This window comes from Lates calcarifer, linkage group LG7_1, assembly GCF_001640805.2.
Source record: "Lates calcarifer isolate ASB-BC8 linkage group LG7_1, TLL_Latcal_v3, whole genome shotgun sequence".
In the NCBI taxonomy this organism is placed as follows: domain Eukaryota; kingdom Metazoa; phylum Chordata; class Actinopteri; family Centropomidae; genus Lates; species Lates calcarifer.
In genome coordinates, this window is record NC_066839.1 from 8130962 (window position 1) to 8149319 (window position 18358).

General features: G+C 39.5%; 2 protein-coding genes across 2 annotated transcripts in view; both read right to left on the minus strand.

The window, feature by feature from the left end:
• Nucleotides 1–1579: 1579 nt before the first annotated feature.
• Nucleotides 1580–7628, minus strand: opn8c (opsin 8, group member c). The gene is made up of 4 exons (XM_018694985.2): nucleotides 7207–7628; nucleotides 4201–4494; nucleotides 3595–3926; nucleotides 1580–2405 (listed from the first exon to the last, which is right to left on the minus strand). The coding sequence occupies exons 1-4, from the start codon at nucleotides 7376–7378 to the stop codon at nucleotides 1941–1943; spliced, it is 1263 nt and encodes a 420-aa protein (XP_018550501.1). The 5' UTR covers nucleotides 7379–7628; the 3' UTR covers nucleotides 1580–1940.
• A 2160-nt stretch (nucleotides 7629–9788) lies between these two features.
• Nucleotides 9789–18358, minus strand: part of ppp2r5a (protein phosphatase 2, regulatory subunit B', alpha isoform) — a 40858-nt gene continuing 32288 nt past the window's right edge. Inside the window, 9 exon segments of the mRNA XM_018694983.2 lie at nucleotides 9789–10942; nucleotides 12793–12894; nucleotides 13914–14041; nucleotides 14372–14389; nucleotides 14391–14492; nucleotides 14591–14641; nucleotides 14815–14868; nucleotides 16346–16454; nucleotides 17291–17350. Coding sequence (XP_018550499.1) covers nucleotides 10687–10942; nucleotides 12793–12894; nucleotides 13914–14041; nucleotides 14372–14389; nucleotides 14391–14492; nucleotides 14591–14641; nucleotides 14815–14868; nucleotides 16346–16454; nucleotides 17291–17350 — 880 coding nt within the window. The 3' untranslated portion in view covers nucleotides 9789–10686.

Genomic DNA, 18358 nt, shown 5'->3' on the forward strand with positions numbered 1-18358 from the left:
CTTAATTGCTTTTGTTGCCTTAACCTAACCACAGATTCTGGATACAAACCATGGTCTCTGGTGTGACGGTTGTGTGCTTTGCTCGTCTGAAATACATTAGTTTGAAAGTCACTGTAGTCATTTGTGAACTGCTGTGAGAATTTTTTGAATATTTTTTTCAAAAACACAATGAATTTGCTTCCTCATTTGATTACACTGGTCATTTATCACCAACACTAAGTAATTCAAATAAAAACAACAACAACAACAGCTGAAGCTGCTGTTCTGTCCTACAAATCAAATACACATGATACTCGTTTACAAAAACATATTAAAGCCTCTGATGTCTTTACAATGGGTCACAGATGGACGACTCACATTTATGTCTGTGGGAAATCTGGGGTCTCGATTTCACCTGACTTGAAACTATTTGGACTAAAAAAAAGCCATTGTTGTTGCCGTTCTTCTTTTTGTGCATGGATATTAGGCTGAAAATGTAATAGGTGTTCACCAGGTGTGACAGTGTCTTCACAGTTTTTGGAAGAACTGCGTAATGCCACCTGATGAATGTTATTCCAATATTCTCATTCTTAAAGCTCTGTTTTTGGTCTCAACCAACCCTCTTAGGGAAATATGGATTTTTAGAGTTTATAAGTTGAACGCAGTCGCCTGCTGTGGCTGAAACACAACGCTGTGATTGTCTGTGGGTCAGTCACTTAAAACTTCACACAACTTCTCACCCATTTAATTCACATTATAAAAGCAGTGATTATAGCAGGTCTAAATTAGCAACTATCATCCAGTACAGTACAGGAGGGGTTCCTCCTCACAAAAAGCTGTCTATTAATTACAGTCATGTACTGATGGAATCACCCTTTCTCTTCCACACACCTTAATACACTGTAAATGATTAGATTCTGGCACAACAGAGAATAAGAAGCAAAGAGAGCGCTGGCCAAATCAATACACCTGCCATTAACATGCATGAGACAGTAAAATCACTCAGACTGAGGATTAAGAAACGAGCTGAAGCTGATTCTGCTCACGATGGAATTTTATTTCCTTTCATTTATGCAGCTGTTGAATCACCAGAGAATTGTACTGTGGCATGAATAGAAATATGAGAATATTTGAGCATTTTGAGCTGTGAAATATGAAATAAGAGTGGTTTGCAGGAATGAACTCTCAGTTAAATGAACTTGTTATCATCCTGCAGTGACTTTGTTTTTCACCTTTTTTTGAGGATGATCAATATTCTGTATATTACAGAAACTTTAAAATATTATTTCAAAGTCACAAAGGACATCTGAGTGTTGGAAAAATCTTCTACAGCATCTTTTACAGCAGTTTTAGAGCACGAAGGAGAGGAAAAATCACTGAAAGGACAAGGTCACCATATATACACCATGTCAGTATTGATATATAGTGGTCAAACAAATAATTAACGTTAGACAAATATTGGAATTTGAGCAAAAAGAGCGCTTTATTAATGAAATTAATCTGCAAGATTATTTAAAATCCCCAAATTCATTAAAAATAAACATCAATGATACAAAGAAACATTCATGTAATCATAGGAAATGTGGATAAATATGTTCAGGATAAAATCAGGACAGAAAATTGCACAGTAACTCACAATAATTTACTAAAACTTGAAAAAAATCTATTTTAGAATAGACCTTTTTCTGGCCATGTTCACGGTGTGTAGGGTGGATGGTGAATATTTATGACTTGCAAACACTCATGTCGATACTGTGCATTGACAATATAACACCATATAGGTCTTTGGCTGATGTGAGAAGTCCACATTTATTATGGTGAAACTCTTATTTACAAGCTCATTAAGTCAGAAACATGGACCCCTAATTTTAGTCCTCAGTGACTGTGGTTAATGGCTGTCCACAGTTTAACCTTTAAATTTCAGATGTTTGTCTCAGTATAAACAGTGTAACAGACAGAGTTCATATAGAGACAGGTAGGGAGTTTTTGGCAGGTTTATTATCCAAGACAGTGGGGGTGTTCTTTGATGTGGACCCCCAGCAGGTGTACACCTGCCTGCCGTGTACACTTTTGCCACTGGTGTGCGTCACTTTGTCTCTACTCTTGCGGATGCGGTCCCTCTCTTGGAGCTGAATGTGGATGGGGTACGGGATTTGATGGCCTGCGCTGATGTGGACCCCGACTCGGTTTCCCTCCAGCTTGGGCCAGAGCGAGACGAGCATGCAGCGCAGCTCCCGCTGGAAAGTCTTGTTGAAGTAGAAGTAGATGAGCGGGTTGTAGATGTGGGAGCTTTTGGCGAAGAGGGCGGGGAAAATGAAGCCCTCGGGAGCCATGTACTGGTGCTCCTTGTGGAAAATGAAGAGGAAGGACACGATGGCGTACGGGGCCCAGGCAATCACAAAACCGAAGCTGATGCAGAAAAACATCTGGAAGAGGAAGTGACAAATAACAGAAAGCTACTTTCTTCACTGGAACCAGTACAGCACACCCTTAATGAATCATTGCTCATGATGTGTACTAGAGAGGGGTGAAATCACATGAAGCACATTTCCTAGGAGACTATTCTCAAATCAGTGATTTATGTGGTCATTGTTTTCTTGACAACTGATCTCTTAGAGTCACGTGAATAGTGAGTGTCCTATGCATAAAAATGACAGCACTGGTCACATGTCAACTACTTAAAATGGAGTATTTATTTTTAGTAGCAAAGCAGGAGGTATTATGTCATTTAGCTCTGAAAAACACGTGGAAAACGTGTGTGTCTCTGTCACCACAGCCAGGTGTTAATAAAATATACACTTTGCTCCAGCCTCACTCCAGGCTGGAGCAAAGCCCACAGTACCTCTGTGTGATGAAAGCTTTGTTTACGAGCCCTCCTTGTACTGTGAATGAAAGCAGCTGAATGCAAACGCACCTTTTCCTTGACCACTCAGACGAGAACAATCAACATACAGATGGAGAAAGATGAGTGTTCATAAAGTCCATGTGAGTTCACTGAAAGGTTGATGGAGCGTGAAAATAATGGGAATGATCTGCTGTGGTCTTCACAGTAAGCAGGTCTCAAGACAGTTCAATGTCTATATTAATGGCTAGATAAGAGTGTCAGTACCCCAGGTTTACATTTAATACTGAGGAGACTTCACATTGAATTCACACTATTTTTTAAGCAGATTTATAAATGTTTATGCAAAATGTACATCTGTGTTACTGCCATAATTGGAAATATGTTGCACTGATTCCAGATGTGTGTGTCTGTGACATGTGTGTTCAGATCTGACTAAGTTATGAGTCCCAGACAAACGTGTGACTTGACTTGGACTTGCCCTAATGGCTTAAAAACTTGGATTATAGAAATGCAGTGTCTGCCAGTGTCTGTGATGTTTGGGTGCTTTGCTGCCTGTTCCCCTCCTGGGTGTTATGTGCAAATCCCTGTGTATATGTGCTATAATTATTGGGGCGAGCAGGAGGGGTCGAGGATGTTCTGACTTTGAAGAAAACATTGTCATTCTCAAATCCTCATTTTTGTGGCATAAATCTGACTCGAGACCAAGTCACAGACACAGTAATACACTCTACAATACTCTTAATCGACTTCTTCTCCACCCCCTTGCTCACCACGGAGAGCCGTTTCTCAGCGTGCCGCAGGTTGTTGCGGATGCCTCTGGTGGACAGCGAGTAGGAGAAGCGGGACACCTTGTAGAGGATCCGACACTGGGACACCACGATGAAGAGGACGGGGACCAGCGTGAAGCAGGCGAAGGAGCAGATGACGTAAAAGGCGTCCTTGGCTGAGGTGTGGTAACCCCTCCAGGCGATGGTGCAGGACAGCCCGTAAGGCTCAGGGACGTACTTACCCCAGCCGAACAGGGGGAAGCTGGACCACAAGGTGGCGACCAACCAGATGCCACAGCACATTATCCGGATGTTGGCTCCCTCCAGCCACACAGCTGTAAAGGGGAAAAAGGAACAATATGATTATTTCCTTGAACTTGTTTGGGTTATTTTCAGACCCCCTGCATGCTGCCTTCAATCTCATGTTTGTGTTGTTTTGGAAGGGCTTTGTATAAACCTTTAGCTAAGGATTGTTGTATTACCAAGAATTTTTTTTTGCTGTCATTGTGAATAAAAGCCTTTTGTCCGTCCTTTCCTTCCATCTATTTAAACCTTTGTCAACACCTCCTCAAGACCTTGAACTGTCCCCAGTCAGTAACCTCCCCTCACCGTAAACCAGGCTGTAGCAGGTCTTCAGGTAGCGGATGACGCTGATGGCGGTGATGGTAAACATGCCGCACAGTCCGAAGATGAAGCAGCCAAGGCCGTAGTAAACGCATGTGACGTTTTCTCCCAGCCACGCGTGGTGGAAGGAGGACATGATGGAGAGTGGGTAGAAACAGATGCAGCAGAGGAAGTCGACCACGGCCAGGTTGACGCACAGCAGCTCAGAGCCAACCATCTTCTTCCTCCTGCGGTAACAGATCACCAGAACCAGCCCATTGCCCAGAACGGAGAGCAGGACTACAGAGAGGGGAGAGAGAGGGCCAGATGTTGAAAATATTCCTGCATGGAGAAAATATGTTAATGCCTGTGAGACAGAACCTCCTGCTGAAAAATCATGGTCACCTTTTTTTCCCCTATGCATTTCATTCAAGGTTGCCATGGTGATGATTACCAATATGCTCCCTTAGCTCAATGTAACATGACTCTGTGGTGGTACATCACAGCTCAGACCAATGCATACTACTGTTTAGGCAATATGCAAGAGTTTCAGGTTGAGGTAGACCTAAATATGGTAACATTTGCAACTTAAAGTGCCTATGACAAATAAAAAAAATCAGATCACCTGATGTGACGTGTTGCTCACAGTGATGAACCTATGGAAAATGAATGCCAGACTGCAGCTCCATTAAGCTTTATGGAGCATTTTAGTGTCTTTCAGCTCATTGTTTTTTCACCAATATCAAAAGTTGATAGTATGTCAGTGTTTGCTGCTTTTTTCTGCTACCCCCAAATCAGTTATTGCAGGTTTATGAATTATTATACTTTATCAGTCATATTCTACGTGACAAATTAGACAAAAGGTCTTCACACATCCAGCTTGACCAGTCTTTTCTATCCAAATAATAATAATAATAAATTTGGCAACTTCTTTCATATTTCATTCATCTTTCCAGTCTTTCTTCTTCTACTACTTCCTAACAGCTGTGATTACAGCTTCTCAAATGTGCAAATTTCTGTCTCAATCGAGAGAATCAGATTCATATATTTAAATTTCATCTTACAGGTAAACATGCAAGAGCTTAAATGTAATTAGTCTATTGACTGACTTAGTTCTTCAGGTCAATAAGGAATAACAAGTACTCCCAGACTCTCTAAGGGAGGAAAAAAAAGACAACAACACACAAAACGATAACTATTGTAACTAACTATGTTTAGAAAGAATCAGTGCAGCTGGACTGATTCAATCAGAACTTTGAAAGACCTAAACAGTGCGTGTATCATATCACTCCTCCTGAGCAAAGTGAATATCTAAAGGTGGGCTGGGGGGAGGGCACGGGAGAGCAGTTAAAGAAGAAGGCAAGCACCATTCTATATGTTTCTTAATGGCCACTAATCCCATGACAATCGCTTTCCAGCTTCCACAGCCTGATTGTGGTCGTCCGTTTGCTCTCCTCTGACTGAACAACAAAATATCTCATCTGTTCATGCACTCAAAAATAACACAACTGAATTTTTTTCCTGATCTGACGCCCTAAACCGGCAGGACTGCATTGTTTCTCTGTGCCTTTCAAACCCATACAAATCATTTAATATGAAGGTTAAAACAAGCACTGAGTTAAAGTTATGGGACCGCCATGGTTACAATAACGTGGATAAAGTTATGGAATGATTACAGTCACACTTTAAGTTGTTTGAGTCAGATGTTTTGTTGTCCTGTCCTTCTCCCTACATGGTCCCTCTCTGCTTTTGTAATAATTACTTGAGCCAGTAGAGGGCTTTGCCTCTTTAACACAATCATGTTTTTGGGGCATTTGCTAAAACAGCTGATGCTGTCATTGTTTGACTGCTAACATCACTCACACAGGAGTATTTTAGGATCATTTGTTACAAACTATTTTCACTTGCATTTACAACAGCAGCTGAATGGCGTAAGCTTGACTGACTGCTGAAAATAAATGAAGGAACATGACAGTGTGGTGATGTGTTTGTTTGGAATGATTATATAACAGGATTTAAAATGCACATAAAACAGGTGAATGGAAAAACACAAACATCCAATGGGTCTTCTATTTCTTTTGCAACATGATCAGACTTTGATAAAAGATAAATTATCAAGAAAAAAGATAAAAGGTATCTTGAAAATATATATAACATGAAATGGCAGAAGATTTAGCATAAATGCACAAAATTCTATAATAGGTTTAAATATAATCATCATTATCATCATCAAACTGGCTTTTTAACTGGCAAACAGAACAACTATTTCACATATTTCATCTTACAGGTAAACATGCAAGAGCCATTACTGAAAAAATAAATAAATAAATAAATCCACACATGCACACATACCCCTATTAGTATAATAACCCCCACTTAAATATAATTAGTCTATTGACTGACTTAGTCCTTCAGGTCAGTGAGGAATAATAAGTCCATGCTGATAAGTGGAAAGCCTGGCAGGCTCATTCACACGTGTTTTTATGTACATCACAAGCCAAGTGCAGATTAAAAATGTCTTAACATTTCTGGTATTAAAATAACAAATTTAATTCAACCTCAGCGGGTCATCACAGACTCACATTTTACAGCTAAAAACTGTTTGAAGCCACACAACTTTATTCTAATTATACTCCATATATGTCAGTCTGTATGAATTATAGTGGTTTCTTGGGTTTGGATAATTCACTATGTAAACATATAGTTTCAAAAATTACAGGCTGATACAGAATATAAAGTATATAAGTCAATAAGATTATATTTACAACCTAAAAGCTACTTAAGGGTGGAAAAAGGGAAAACTTATAAAACAACAACAATAATAATAATCAGTTTGTGTGCTCTTTCAGTAAACTAGCATCATTTCTATAATGTTATTGCTTCAACATGTGCTGTATTTAGTTTCAGCAAGCACAAATAGAAAATTTTCTAACTGAAACAGTCTGTGAGTGACCTGCAGCTTGTCAAGGACAGTCTTTGAAAAGAAGAGGGAGCAGGTATAAATGCACATACCAACGGAGAGGATGGCCAGTCCCACACATATGTCAGCAGTAGGGCTCAGTTTGGAGGTGAACACAGAGACGGTCCGGTTGTCAGCAGAGGCGTTCTGAGGCATTGGCTTGTTGATGTTTTCTGAGCGTTTGTGAGTAAAATCCAGACTTGCCTCACAAGGCGAGATGTGCATGTGTGCATGGAGGTTGACTTTCTTTTATGCAGGCGGGTGTGTTGCCACGGTAACCTCTGGCATCAGCTGAGATGCCCCATTAAAAACACACACACCCTCACACACACATGAAGGAACATGTGATTGTGTCCAGATCAACTCTTGAGAGAAGAGTGTGGAGTACCAGAGTGAAAAATGTCACTGCAGCTGATCTGATGACCTGGAAACAATAGTTTCAAAAAAAGCAGATGTATAGATAAAACTAATTATCTGAATTCCAGTTAGGTGCTTCACTCTGAGGCTCTATGTGTTGTTCCAGCTGCATCACTGACACACTGTTAGTCACACCTGTGCTTTTCCTGCTGTGACGAGTCAAAACGTGTTATAAGTGAAAAAGGTCTTTTAAATGCATTTTTAAATGAAGCAACCAAAAACTGTTTTAATGTCTGCACTACACTAATAGATCAGTAAGTAATGAGTCATGGGAGCTATTTCCCTGCAGGACGAGTACTTTTAAATTTGATATTCTAAGTACATTGTGCTGATAATACTTTTGTTCTTTTACTTCAATAGGACTTGCAATGACTAAACTAACTGAAAAATGAATTGTGATGGTGTAATTTTAACTTCTTGTATTGCTTTTGATTTCGCACAGAATATGAACACTTCTTCATCTGTGACTTTAAATCATAAAATGCAAAGTGCACTTGAACTCGTCGCACTCCTAGAAAATAACACAGAGAAAAGTCCTCAATGGCAGCTTGATACAACCTTGGACCTAAGTACTTCTTCCATCCCTGATTATGCACCATATAAATGATAAATGGAAATATGTTCAAAATAAAAATCACAAAAGCTTGGTATCAAGGTTATATACACTCATTAAAAACTACTAAAAAAAGCATTTGGAAACAGTATGAAGTGATCAACAATAACTGTTCTTTACTGTAGCCAGCTCTTTGTTGGTGACAGGGAGGAGAAATAACCTTGCACCACCTGTTGACCTCCATGATGTACTGCAGCTGAACACACACACACACTGGTGGAGGGGAAAAAAAACAGACATAGTTATGTTTTGAGTAGAAAGATAAAGTAGACTTTATTTGATGGTGAAACCTAAATAAGATCTGCGATTAGAAAACAGGTTCCCCACGCAGTTTTTTTTTTTTTTTTTTTTTTTTTAAACGTCACAGAGGCTGGAATGCTGTACTGACAGAAAGGCATCGGAAAAGACTGGACCTAAAATACGAACTCAAACGTTAAGAGAGCAGAAACTCGGGTTCAGAGGAAACACCATTCAATTTAAAAAAGAAGAAAAAAAAAACTCTCAGAGGTCATTCCTATGATCTGTGGCAGTCAGGTTAAGTTAATGAGCACATTTATCCACTCCCAGCATCAGAAAATGGAGAGCGAATAAAGAAAATAATAAAAGCGAATGTGTGGTTATAAGGTCTGGAGAAGAAAAGAGTGAACAGGCATTGACGGTCCTCTCAAAACAATCCTGTGTTAGCTTGATTTTCTTGATATCATTACATCATAGTGAGCCTTGTCTGGATATAAAAACTCAGTAAGATTTCATGAATACACAAAATCAGCCTGTGTATTGTTAAAAAACCCCAAAAAACAACAACAACAAAAAAACAAACAAAACAAACAAACAAAAAACAAAAAACAAAAAACAGTAAGAGTGGTGGTAAGGGTGTCTTTGCTTTTCGGCTTTAACAGAAAAACATTTATGTTCCTATAAGCACTGACTGCACTTTCCTAGACCACAGAGACATTATACTGTACATTAAATCTTAAATTGAGTGGCATTTCCCTTTAAGTAGCCTCCAAACTAACATATACACATACATGTACACACTCATCAAATATACACTCAAGCACATCCTGCATCATAATCCATCTGCAAAAATTAAACATTCAAAAATATTTGCCACGTCAATACTCTGGAAAAATATAGTCCTGTAGGCTTTTTTTTAAAATTTACAAATGGTTTAATTCTTTTGGGAAATACTGATCTCTCGCTGAGAGTTCAAGGAGAAAATCCAACACCGCTCTTGTGCTCTAGCTATAGCTAGCGGCTGGTTAGCTTAGCTTAGCATAAAGACTGGAAATAGGGGAGAAACGGCCAGCATGGCTCTGTCAAAATGTGACAAAAATACCATCACCAAAACTACCATCATGTACATTAACACATTATATATTGTTTGTTTAATTTGTACAATAACCTTAGCGTACAAACAACAATTTGCTGTTTTGTGAGGGGTTAGAACGCAGACTATTTCTTGGCTGGGATGGAGCTAGACTAGCTGTTTCCCCCCTGCCTCCAGTCTTTATGGTAAGCTAAGATAGTTGGCTGCAGACAAAGAAAGAGGTGTCAGCCTTCTCATCTACCTCTCACCAAGAAAACAAAGTATATTTCTCAAAATGTTAAACTATTCCTTTAATTCACGTCAGGCTAAAACACATTTCATTCTTTGAGAGCCCTCTCTCAATACTTTAGTGTAAATAATGTCATAAACGCAGGTATTGTGTTACAACTATTAGCTTCATGTTATCACCCCGATACAAAAATATTTACCGACACCTGAAACACAAAAATAATCACACAAATATGACATTTACCCCAGTAACTGTGAACCAGCTTTATCTAGAGTCACTCATAGAGATCTCAAACCATATCTGGGATTATTTTTCTTTACGATGTGACGTTTTTGGCCATGCACCTTCCATTCATCAGAGATCTGTCTACTCTTCTTCTTCTGCTCCTGACAACAGCCCTTTACTGTACATTAATGGACACCGAATGTCTATTTATGGGTCTGGTCCCATCTGCCACAAATACTCCCAAGGTCTGCGGCTCCCTTCTTCCTTGATGAGGTTTTGCACCCAAGTGTTGGCAGCAACAAGGAAAAGCACATTAAAAAATAGACATCTTTAAATAGCTATTCAGCTCGTCTAAGTGCAGCACAATCGGAAACATTAAATTCAAGTCATAATTATTTTTCTCCCCTCCCACGTATCATACAATGAATATAACAAATAAAATCATTTTCAGTTAAGAAACTAAATGTGAAAGGATAAATCTTTGATCAGACAAATAAACAATATACTGCAGCCACACTGTAACATCCAAAAATAGTCTGAAGTTGAAATATATATAGATATATATATTTTTTTTTCTGCCAAAGAAATGCTGGCGTTCTAAGTCACTCTAATTAGATGTAATATACTGCTGAGGTGTAACTTGTGTTTTTCCATCCTCCTCCTGACGGTCCTGAACACGGTGTCAAACCGTTACGGAATAAAAAACCAGACGTCCGGTGTCATTTGGCACATGGGGTGCTCTCATTGGCTGCCACGCCGACGTCAGGCTCTTTGTCGTCTGTGGTGACGGCAGCAGAGGAATCAATACTCTTGTCCTGGGTGTCATTATTATTGTTATTACTATTGTTGTTGTTGTTGTTGTTCTGGACACTCGGGAGCCCATGGCTGTTGTTCTGCACCAGAGCTGCGTTGCTGAGCCTCAACTCATCGAGCTTCTTCCACAGCTCGTCCCTCTCCTGCTCCTTCTTCTTCTCCCTGCCAGGATGACAGTTGAATACTTTTATTTTTCTCAATACCTTCATCAGACCATAGTGTTTTCCTCTAAACACAGAGACTTCAACTAACTGGAGACAAGAGGTCTTCACAACTCCAAAATGTTAGACCTGATTCAATTCCTGTGGAAGACATTATGGTTAATAAGAATGAAGCCAGTTTACATGAAGAGGCGTGAGCGTTTATTCGACCTCTAAAGGACGAGCTGACAGGAAAAGTTTGAGAACAGCTGCTGCAGCCGAGTCCGCCTCCAGAGCAATCGCTTCTCTGCTGCCCCGCTTAAGAAAAACAACATGTGGCGTGTTGGCTGTGTGGTATTTGAAACCATAATAGAACACGTAGCAGAAAAAAATAATCTGCGAATGTTTGTGCTTTCTCACAGATGAAGTATACAACCCGCTGCCCTTCACTTCGTTGACGCTTCTGTCATTTTGTCCCACGTAAAGTAAATATGTGACAGTGACTCAGTTATGTGACACAATCAGTGAGTAAACCCATTAGAAAACAAAAGATTAAGACTGGATCCTCCTGTGAGAAGTAGGTGTAACCTGGCTTTGACTGTAGAAATGACATAAAATCCTCACTCCTATTAAATATCTATACAACAAGTAGTTCCGACCAAGCAATCTGATTGGTCAACAAGACATTTAGAATGTGCTGAAATCAGCACGACAGCACGCCTTACTCATCACTAAAAATATTAATCTGCCGTATACATTTTACTTGGTAATAGTTGTATAATCGCAATTCATTTGTGCGGTAGGCTGTTGATTTAGTTTGGTAAGTTCCGAGACCTCGATAAAGCATCAACGTCAGCTCAGAGTTCACTCATCTGTGGCTACAAAATCATTTCTGTTGCTAGGTCGTAACTAAGGATCTGATTATTTGCTGTAGTGGTAAACTCGGTTACATTACACATAGGAGTCCACTGACGTGACTGATTGTGTTCCAGTTAATAGTCACACCCCATGTATTTCCATGGAAACGAGAAAAACACTTGCCAAAACCTTTTAATTTTGAGCGCAAATTGCTCCTCAACATGAACAGATTTTCATTATACATTTTACTTGGTTGGCAATAGTTGTATAATCGCAATGTTACACTCAAAAAATAATTGAGTGCTTCAGTGATGCTTGCGGATCTCGGTGCAAGCGCCTCGGCTTTCTCCATCAGCTGTGTTGGTGATGCGGTGCTATAACTATGTATATCGATTAATATTGCTTAATTAAAAGCAGGTGATGAGACGGTTTTCCTTCAAAGCTGTTGAGGCACAAACACACTTTATCTAACTTTTCTGCAATGTTTATGGTTTGATACAGTGTTTAACCGTTAGCTTGGTGGTATACTGCCAACCTTGGATGACGTATAACACTTAAAGAGAACTCCTTAGATCAAGTTAATTAAACTGTTACATGACATTTACATATAGAGCAGATTAAACACACTGGGGACCAGAGGATGTTCAATTTAGTTTAGTCTCACATAGACTGAACGCCATCAACCCACAGTGACTGTTCAATCTGCTCTGTTCACATTTAAACTGAAACATAGTGCCACCTCTTGTTGTGGAGAGCCAGCTACTCATGACATGTGAGAAAGTCTTCGGCACAATCACAGGGGAAAGACAGTGCCAAAAGTCATGTGTTATTTTCTTATCTTTGACACAACAACAACAGATCAAGAAAATGTTGTTGTTTTTTTTTTTTTGTTAAAGCAAATGCCAGATACTTTTTTAAACTGGTTTACTGGTCTTAAAGACAGTTAGCGAAACTGTCCCAGCAGATGACGATTAACAACGCATGTTTAATACTCTGTAGGTGTCTGTTACTCACCGTTGTCTGTCTGCTTTATAGGAGGAAGTCAACTCATCAAACAGCGTGCAGTTCATCTCCATCAATGTCTTCAACACATTGTAGACCAGAGCTACGATTGTCCTGCAATACAACAGAGAGACGCTGGCATCAGTAACACAACTGTGAAACACAACAGACAACACTTGTGTGCTGGTTAACAGAAACTATGAGAACCATAAACAAAATTCCTTTCACCTACGCCATGTTAAGGTGGAGGCAGAAACCTCAAGACATACCAAAAACAAATAAATCCACATCCATCTGCATTACTAGCTGCAGGGATAATTGAGAGATTGTTCTGTTGTGATTTGGGTGAAGTGACCCTTTAAATATACCACAAAACAAGGGAATGTAAAACTAGTGTACATATGCAATAACTGATGCTTTAGTCATCATATTGAACATTCTGTCACTAACTTTCCTTTAAAATATAATTTAATTCACAAAACAACAACAACAAAAAATATATCCTCTGATCTTTTACTGTTTTTGTTAGCGTTATCGTTTTCATTCTCGTTTACTTTATTCATTCACACGTTTTATTGTACATCTGTAACTACTTTGCTAACAGTCATTAATTAATGTGACAGGGGCAAATATTTTAATGTCAACATGCAGCACAAATTCTCCATATACAATAGCTAAGGAGCCGTTAAAAGAAAACCAGTTATGTCTGAGTAATACGAAAAACATACACAGTGGTTTCCATTACTTTTACATCCAGGGACTATTATGCAGGATGCGTGAGACATGTCATCAGGGTGGCGTCTATATGTCTGTCTTTAATGTGTATGTGTAAACAGCACATGACTGCAGTGTTACACAAACACAGCAGGCTTCTATGCATTGATGTTCTTGACCTTTGGGAACAAAGCATACTGTATACTGAGTGGCCCCTAATGTGTTTTATGATTCACTAATGTGTTTAAAGCTGAAGCATTAGCATGAGCTCAGACTGTCGTCATAATTTGACAGTTTTTTATTTTTATACCAAAGGATGTGAATACATTAATGAGATTTACCATGGCAATTTAGATTGGCAGGTGTTAAATGTATGTTAACGACTGTGAAATTAGTCAGGACTGCTTCAGAGTACATACGGATTCCAGTGCTCTTTGGAGATTCTGTACAGGCTACCGAACATGATAGGAAGGACTTTGTCGATGTTCTCCTCGATGAGGCTGAGAATGTACTCGTTATTCCAGAAGTACAGCGCTCGCTCTGCTACCTGTGAGGGCAGAGACGGAGAAGTAGAAAAGTAAACAAAAAGTAAACAGATTGAGAAAGGACTGTACTGATTAATGGTAAATAAAAGAGAAGACAGAATTAAAAATCTAAAAAACAAGTATTAATGCCTCGCAGTCGTTTGCCACTGCCAACCAGTCAAGTCGCAGGAAATATGTTCACAATCCACCACTCTGTTCCTGAGTTACAGTGTTGAATAAGAGCCATGATTTTATCTTAATGGACATTTGTGTTATATTTTGTCATAATTTGTGTACAAGTTCTTGAGTTAAGAAACAATCTGTCTGCATGTTTCAGTACGTTTGTGTGTTACCTGAAAGTGTGGATTGGACCACACATTTAGAGATCTGCTTGAACAACGGCTCCTGGATTTTCTTGAACTGCGTTGGCTCAATGACATCCAGAATCTCCTCAATTTCACCGAGGAACATTACCTAATTTGATAAGAGGCGCAGAGCATGAAGCAGAACGTTAAAATGGGGCTGACAGCTGTAGTAAGTGAATACGGTGTGTTCACAGACATGCAGATTACCTCCTTCTGGCTGCAGGTTTTCGGCCAATACTTCAGCAGCCCGCGGATTACCTGCAGAGATAAAAGGAGAATTTCTGTAGAATTTCTCACTAGTGTCGATAAAGGAAAACAGTCTGTTTGAGTGGGCGGCTGCTAGCACCCAGTATCAATTTCTCTGCAGCGTAGACTAATTTAGTGCTTAAGGCTTTCTGTTTTGAGTGGGAGGAATAGTTTTAAAAAAGTACCGGTTCAGTGAGGGTAGGATCCTTCTCCAGGAACTGGACCACACAGTAGGCCAGCTGAAACACACACACACACATACACACACAAAACACACATAAATGGATCATCTGTACTGAAAACCAAGATCAACCTAGTAAAACTGCGTTACAGTTATAGATTGTGAAGATTTCAGCCTGTGATGTGTAGTTAAAACATACAGTCCAGACGAAAGTATTCGCTGTTTGTCGTTTCCATATTAGTTCATGCACAGAACAGTAATTTAGACTGAAGTGGAGTTGTTTGTCAGTATGAGCAATAAAGAGGAGACCATGCAAATGAAGCGGATCGTACTGAGGCTAGGAAAAAAAAAAAAAAATCTATCAGAGAGAATTCAGAGGAAGTTGCCAAAATCAACAGTTCTAAAAAAAAAAACATGTGCACAGCAAAACTAGAAAATTGCAAATGAGTTGGCAGATTGAGGAGAACAAGTCTCGTAGGTGATTGGAAAATAATTTGCATGATGAAGAAAAACACATTTATGACTGCAAAGCAATGAGAGGGCGCTCTCCAGGATGTAGGCGTACATGTTTCCTTGTCAAAGATCAAAAGAAAATTTCATGACCGTGAATCACAGGTAAGCATCAAAAACATTTTGCAAAAACAAATTGGTGAATCAATCAAAATGATGGAAAGAAAAATGTGTGTAGGGGGGAAAAAATAAGTAGTTCATGACCTAAAGCACACCACCTGATCAGTCATGTGGTGGTGGTTCTGTTACAGCCTGGGTGTGTATGGCTGCCAATGGAACTGGCTCACAGGCATTTATTGATGATTTCACTGCTGATGGCCCCAACAGGATGAATGCAGTGATATAAAGAAGCACTCTGTGTGCTCAGAGTCAGCCAAATGAATCAAAAGCCACTGGACGACATTTCATCATTCAGCAGGACATGGATCCTAAACATACGACCAAAACAAGCAAAGAGCTTCTCAGGGTGAAGAGGTGGAATATCCTGGACTGGCTGAGGAGCTGAAGGAGGCTGCAGTGAAGCCTGGGAGAGCATCACCAGGGAAGATACAAAACCTGTACTGATGTTACTGGTTCAGAGATTACAGGCAGGTATTGACTGCTCAAATTAAAGCTGAGACCTGGCACTTTAGTGTAGTGTCTGTGATTTGATTTGATTTTGAAGGAGCTGAAGCACAGAGCCTAGAGAGCAAAAAATGCGTAACTATCCAAATATTTACAGTCTGGACTGTATGATCATCTTACACATTTCCACTGTGGTAAATTAAAAACACACATAATAATAATCACTAGTGCATTTTCATGTCAAAGCCACTGGATGGTGCTATAGCACCAAGGTTACATCATGACAGTGTTTCCTGCTACAGCAATCTCCAATTTACTATAAATTATATCAAATCTTTTCTGTGTTTTCTCTTTTGAACTAAACAGATCAACAGGTCAAGATAAAAAACAAACATAATGTGTTACAGGATACTGAGTTATAGGTGATTAATAGATGTTATAGTAAGGAGAGTTTTTCCTACCTGTGCGTGGAAAAGGGCCAGTCCTTTAGCTGTGTGTAACGGGATAAGCACCTTCATCAGGAACTGCTTGTGCTCTGCCTTCAGAGGTAACGCAAACCCATTGATGATACTATAAACACAGACACAACAGAACAACGTCGGATTACTGTGCAGAAAGAACCGAATACTAAAGGATCATAGCCGTGAATGTTCAGTTCCTGAAGAGGAAAAACAAATATGAAGGGAATTCAGTGCAATAACAGCACCAAAATGAAAAGATAAGACACATTTTGGTTTGGGACTGCAACAGAGCAAAAATCCTTCACATCGCCAGACACGACATTCAACACAAGCCAGTTTAACACCTTAAACCCAGGACTGGCTGTGGTGTCCAGAGTCTACGATACCGGTGACTCACTTTCTTCAAATCCACCTCAAAAAGTGAGAAAACTTTTTTTGGAGTATATGTGATCAAAATAATACAAGATGTCAAAGTTGCTAAATGTCACTGGAGGAAGTCAAAACAAATAATATTACTTCTCAGAGGACAAAGGTACTCAATATTTTACAACCGATGATTCTACAGCATTGTGAAGAAATCTTGCATTTTACTCATACAGAAAATAATCATCATAATGTTGTGTCTACATTACGGCTGCAACTGATGATTATTGTGACTCTATTAATCAATTAATAGTGACAGGCTTAGGAAATATATTCAGTTTGCTTCTTTTATCCAACCAACAGTCTAAAAATCAAAGATATTCAGTTTATAGTTTATATATGACAAAGAAATACATCAAATCCTCTCACTGAAAAAGCTGGAACTGGAGAAATCACTCGTTTTGGCCCAGTTACCAAAACAGTTGCTGATTAATTTTCTGTCGATCGTATAATCGACTTATCTGATACATCAGTCTACCTGATGACCTACTTTATGTCACATGACCGCACATCATTACTCACCTTCCCAGGATTTCGAGCAGCTCAGCGACTCCATTGAAGTGCTCAGTTTCATAGATGAACCTGCAACAAACACAAATTATGAAACACTTCACGTCATCATGACTCTAAAAACAGAGCACGCTGATCAGGACAACTGATTCAGACTGTGCTCTTTTTAAATATCATCACCCTGATTTAGGAGCTGGGTTTTGTGGGATTCTTATATAAACAACGAAACCTGCAAATTCTCAAATTGATAAAAAGTCTAAATTCAAGCGGTTACTTGGAAAAATTTTACATAATTAGCTGCTGACTAACAGATGTAAATTGCTGCTGCTCTGATGTAACTTAATGATCCATACATCATTCACCTCCTCTGCTTGGTAACCCATTTCCATGTGGCTGTGCACCCATGGTATGTACAGACAGAGCCCGACAACTGTGGCACTATTTTTATCCTGGGTGGCAGATGGTCAAAGTGGGTGCACCCGTTTTGCCACCTTGCCTGTTGGAAACGACATCAAGTGTCCCCTGTTTCAATCATCTGAGACCCATTGTCACGCAGCAACAGGAGCCGTAAAGACTCAGCGACGCCGCTGTTTGGAATCCCATGCCTCCATCTGCACTTATTTTTCTGCTTCCTCTCCATTTGTGAGAGGTGGGATGAATCTGTCTGGTTTCAGTCTGTAAAAACTGAAACCAGGACTAGAACCTGTATATTAAACCTAAATATAGTTGATGGAAGACAGAAAATCAGTGGATTTCTTTGTCTTAATGTGGATACCATTGGCATCGAGTAGCTCCTTGTTTTTTGTCTGAAGCGGTACATAAATTGAAGATGCTGCAGTGTCTCTGTTTGACCAGTCAGATACATGACACCCTGCAAACTCTGATAGTTTCTGAGGCTTTGGAAACTTCTACCCCTGGAGATAAGACTTTTCGGCAACTATTGTACAGACTAAATTTAGTTCCTGGTTCCTCCACTTGAAACGCAGGTTTAGTGCCAGAGTCCCTAAATGAAAGTTCCTGCAGTGGAGACCTTGGAACCTTCCTTAAAGCATTTTATTGACAGATGGGGAAGTAATAAAT

Excerpts from the sequence above, each read along its gene's own strand:
- opn8c (XM_018694985.2), bottom strand. The coding sequence starts at position 7,378 with ATGCACATCTCGCCTTGTGAGGCAAGTCTGGATTTTACTCACAAACGC. Across the intron at positions 3,927-4,200 it reads CTGCTACAGCCTGGTTTACG|CTGTGTGGCTGGAGGGAGCC; the intron begins GTGAGGGGAGGT and ends TCCCCTTTACAG. Across the intron at positions 2,406-3,594 it reads CTGAGAAACGGCTCTCCGTG|ATGTTTTTCTGCATCAGCTT; the intron begins GTGAGCAAGGGG and ends TTCCTCTTCCAG.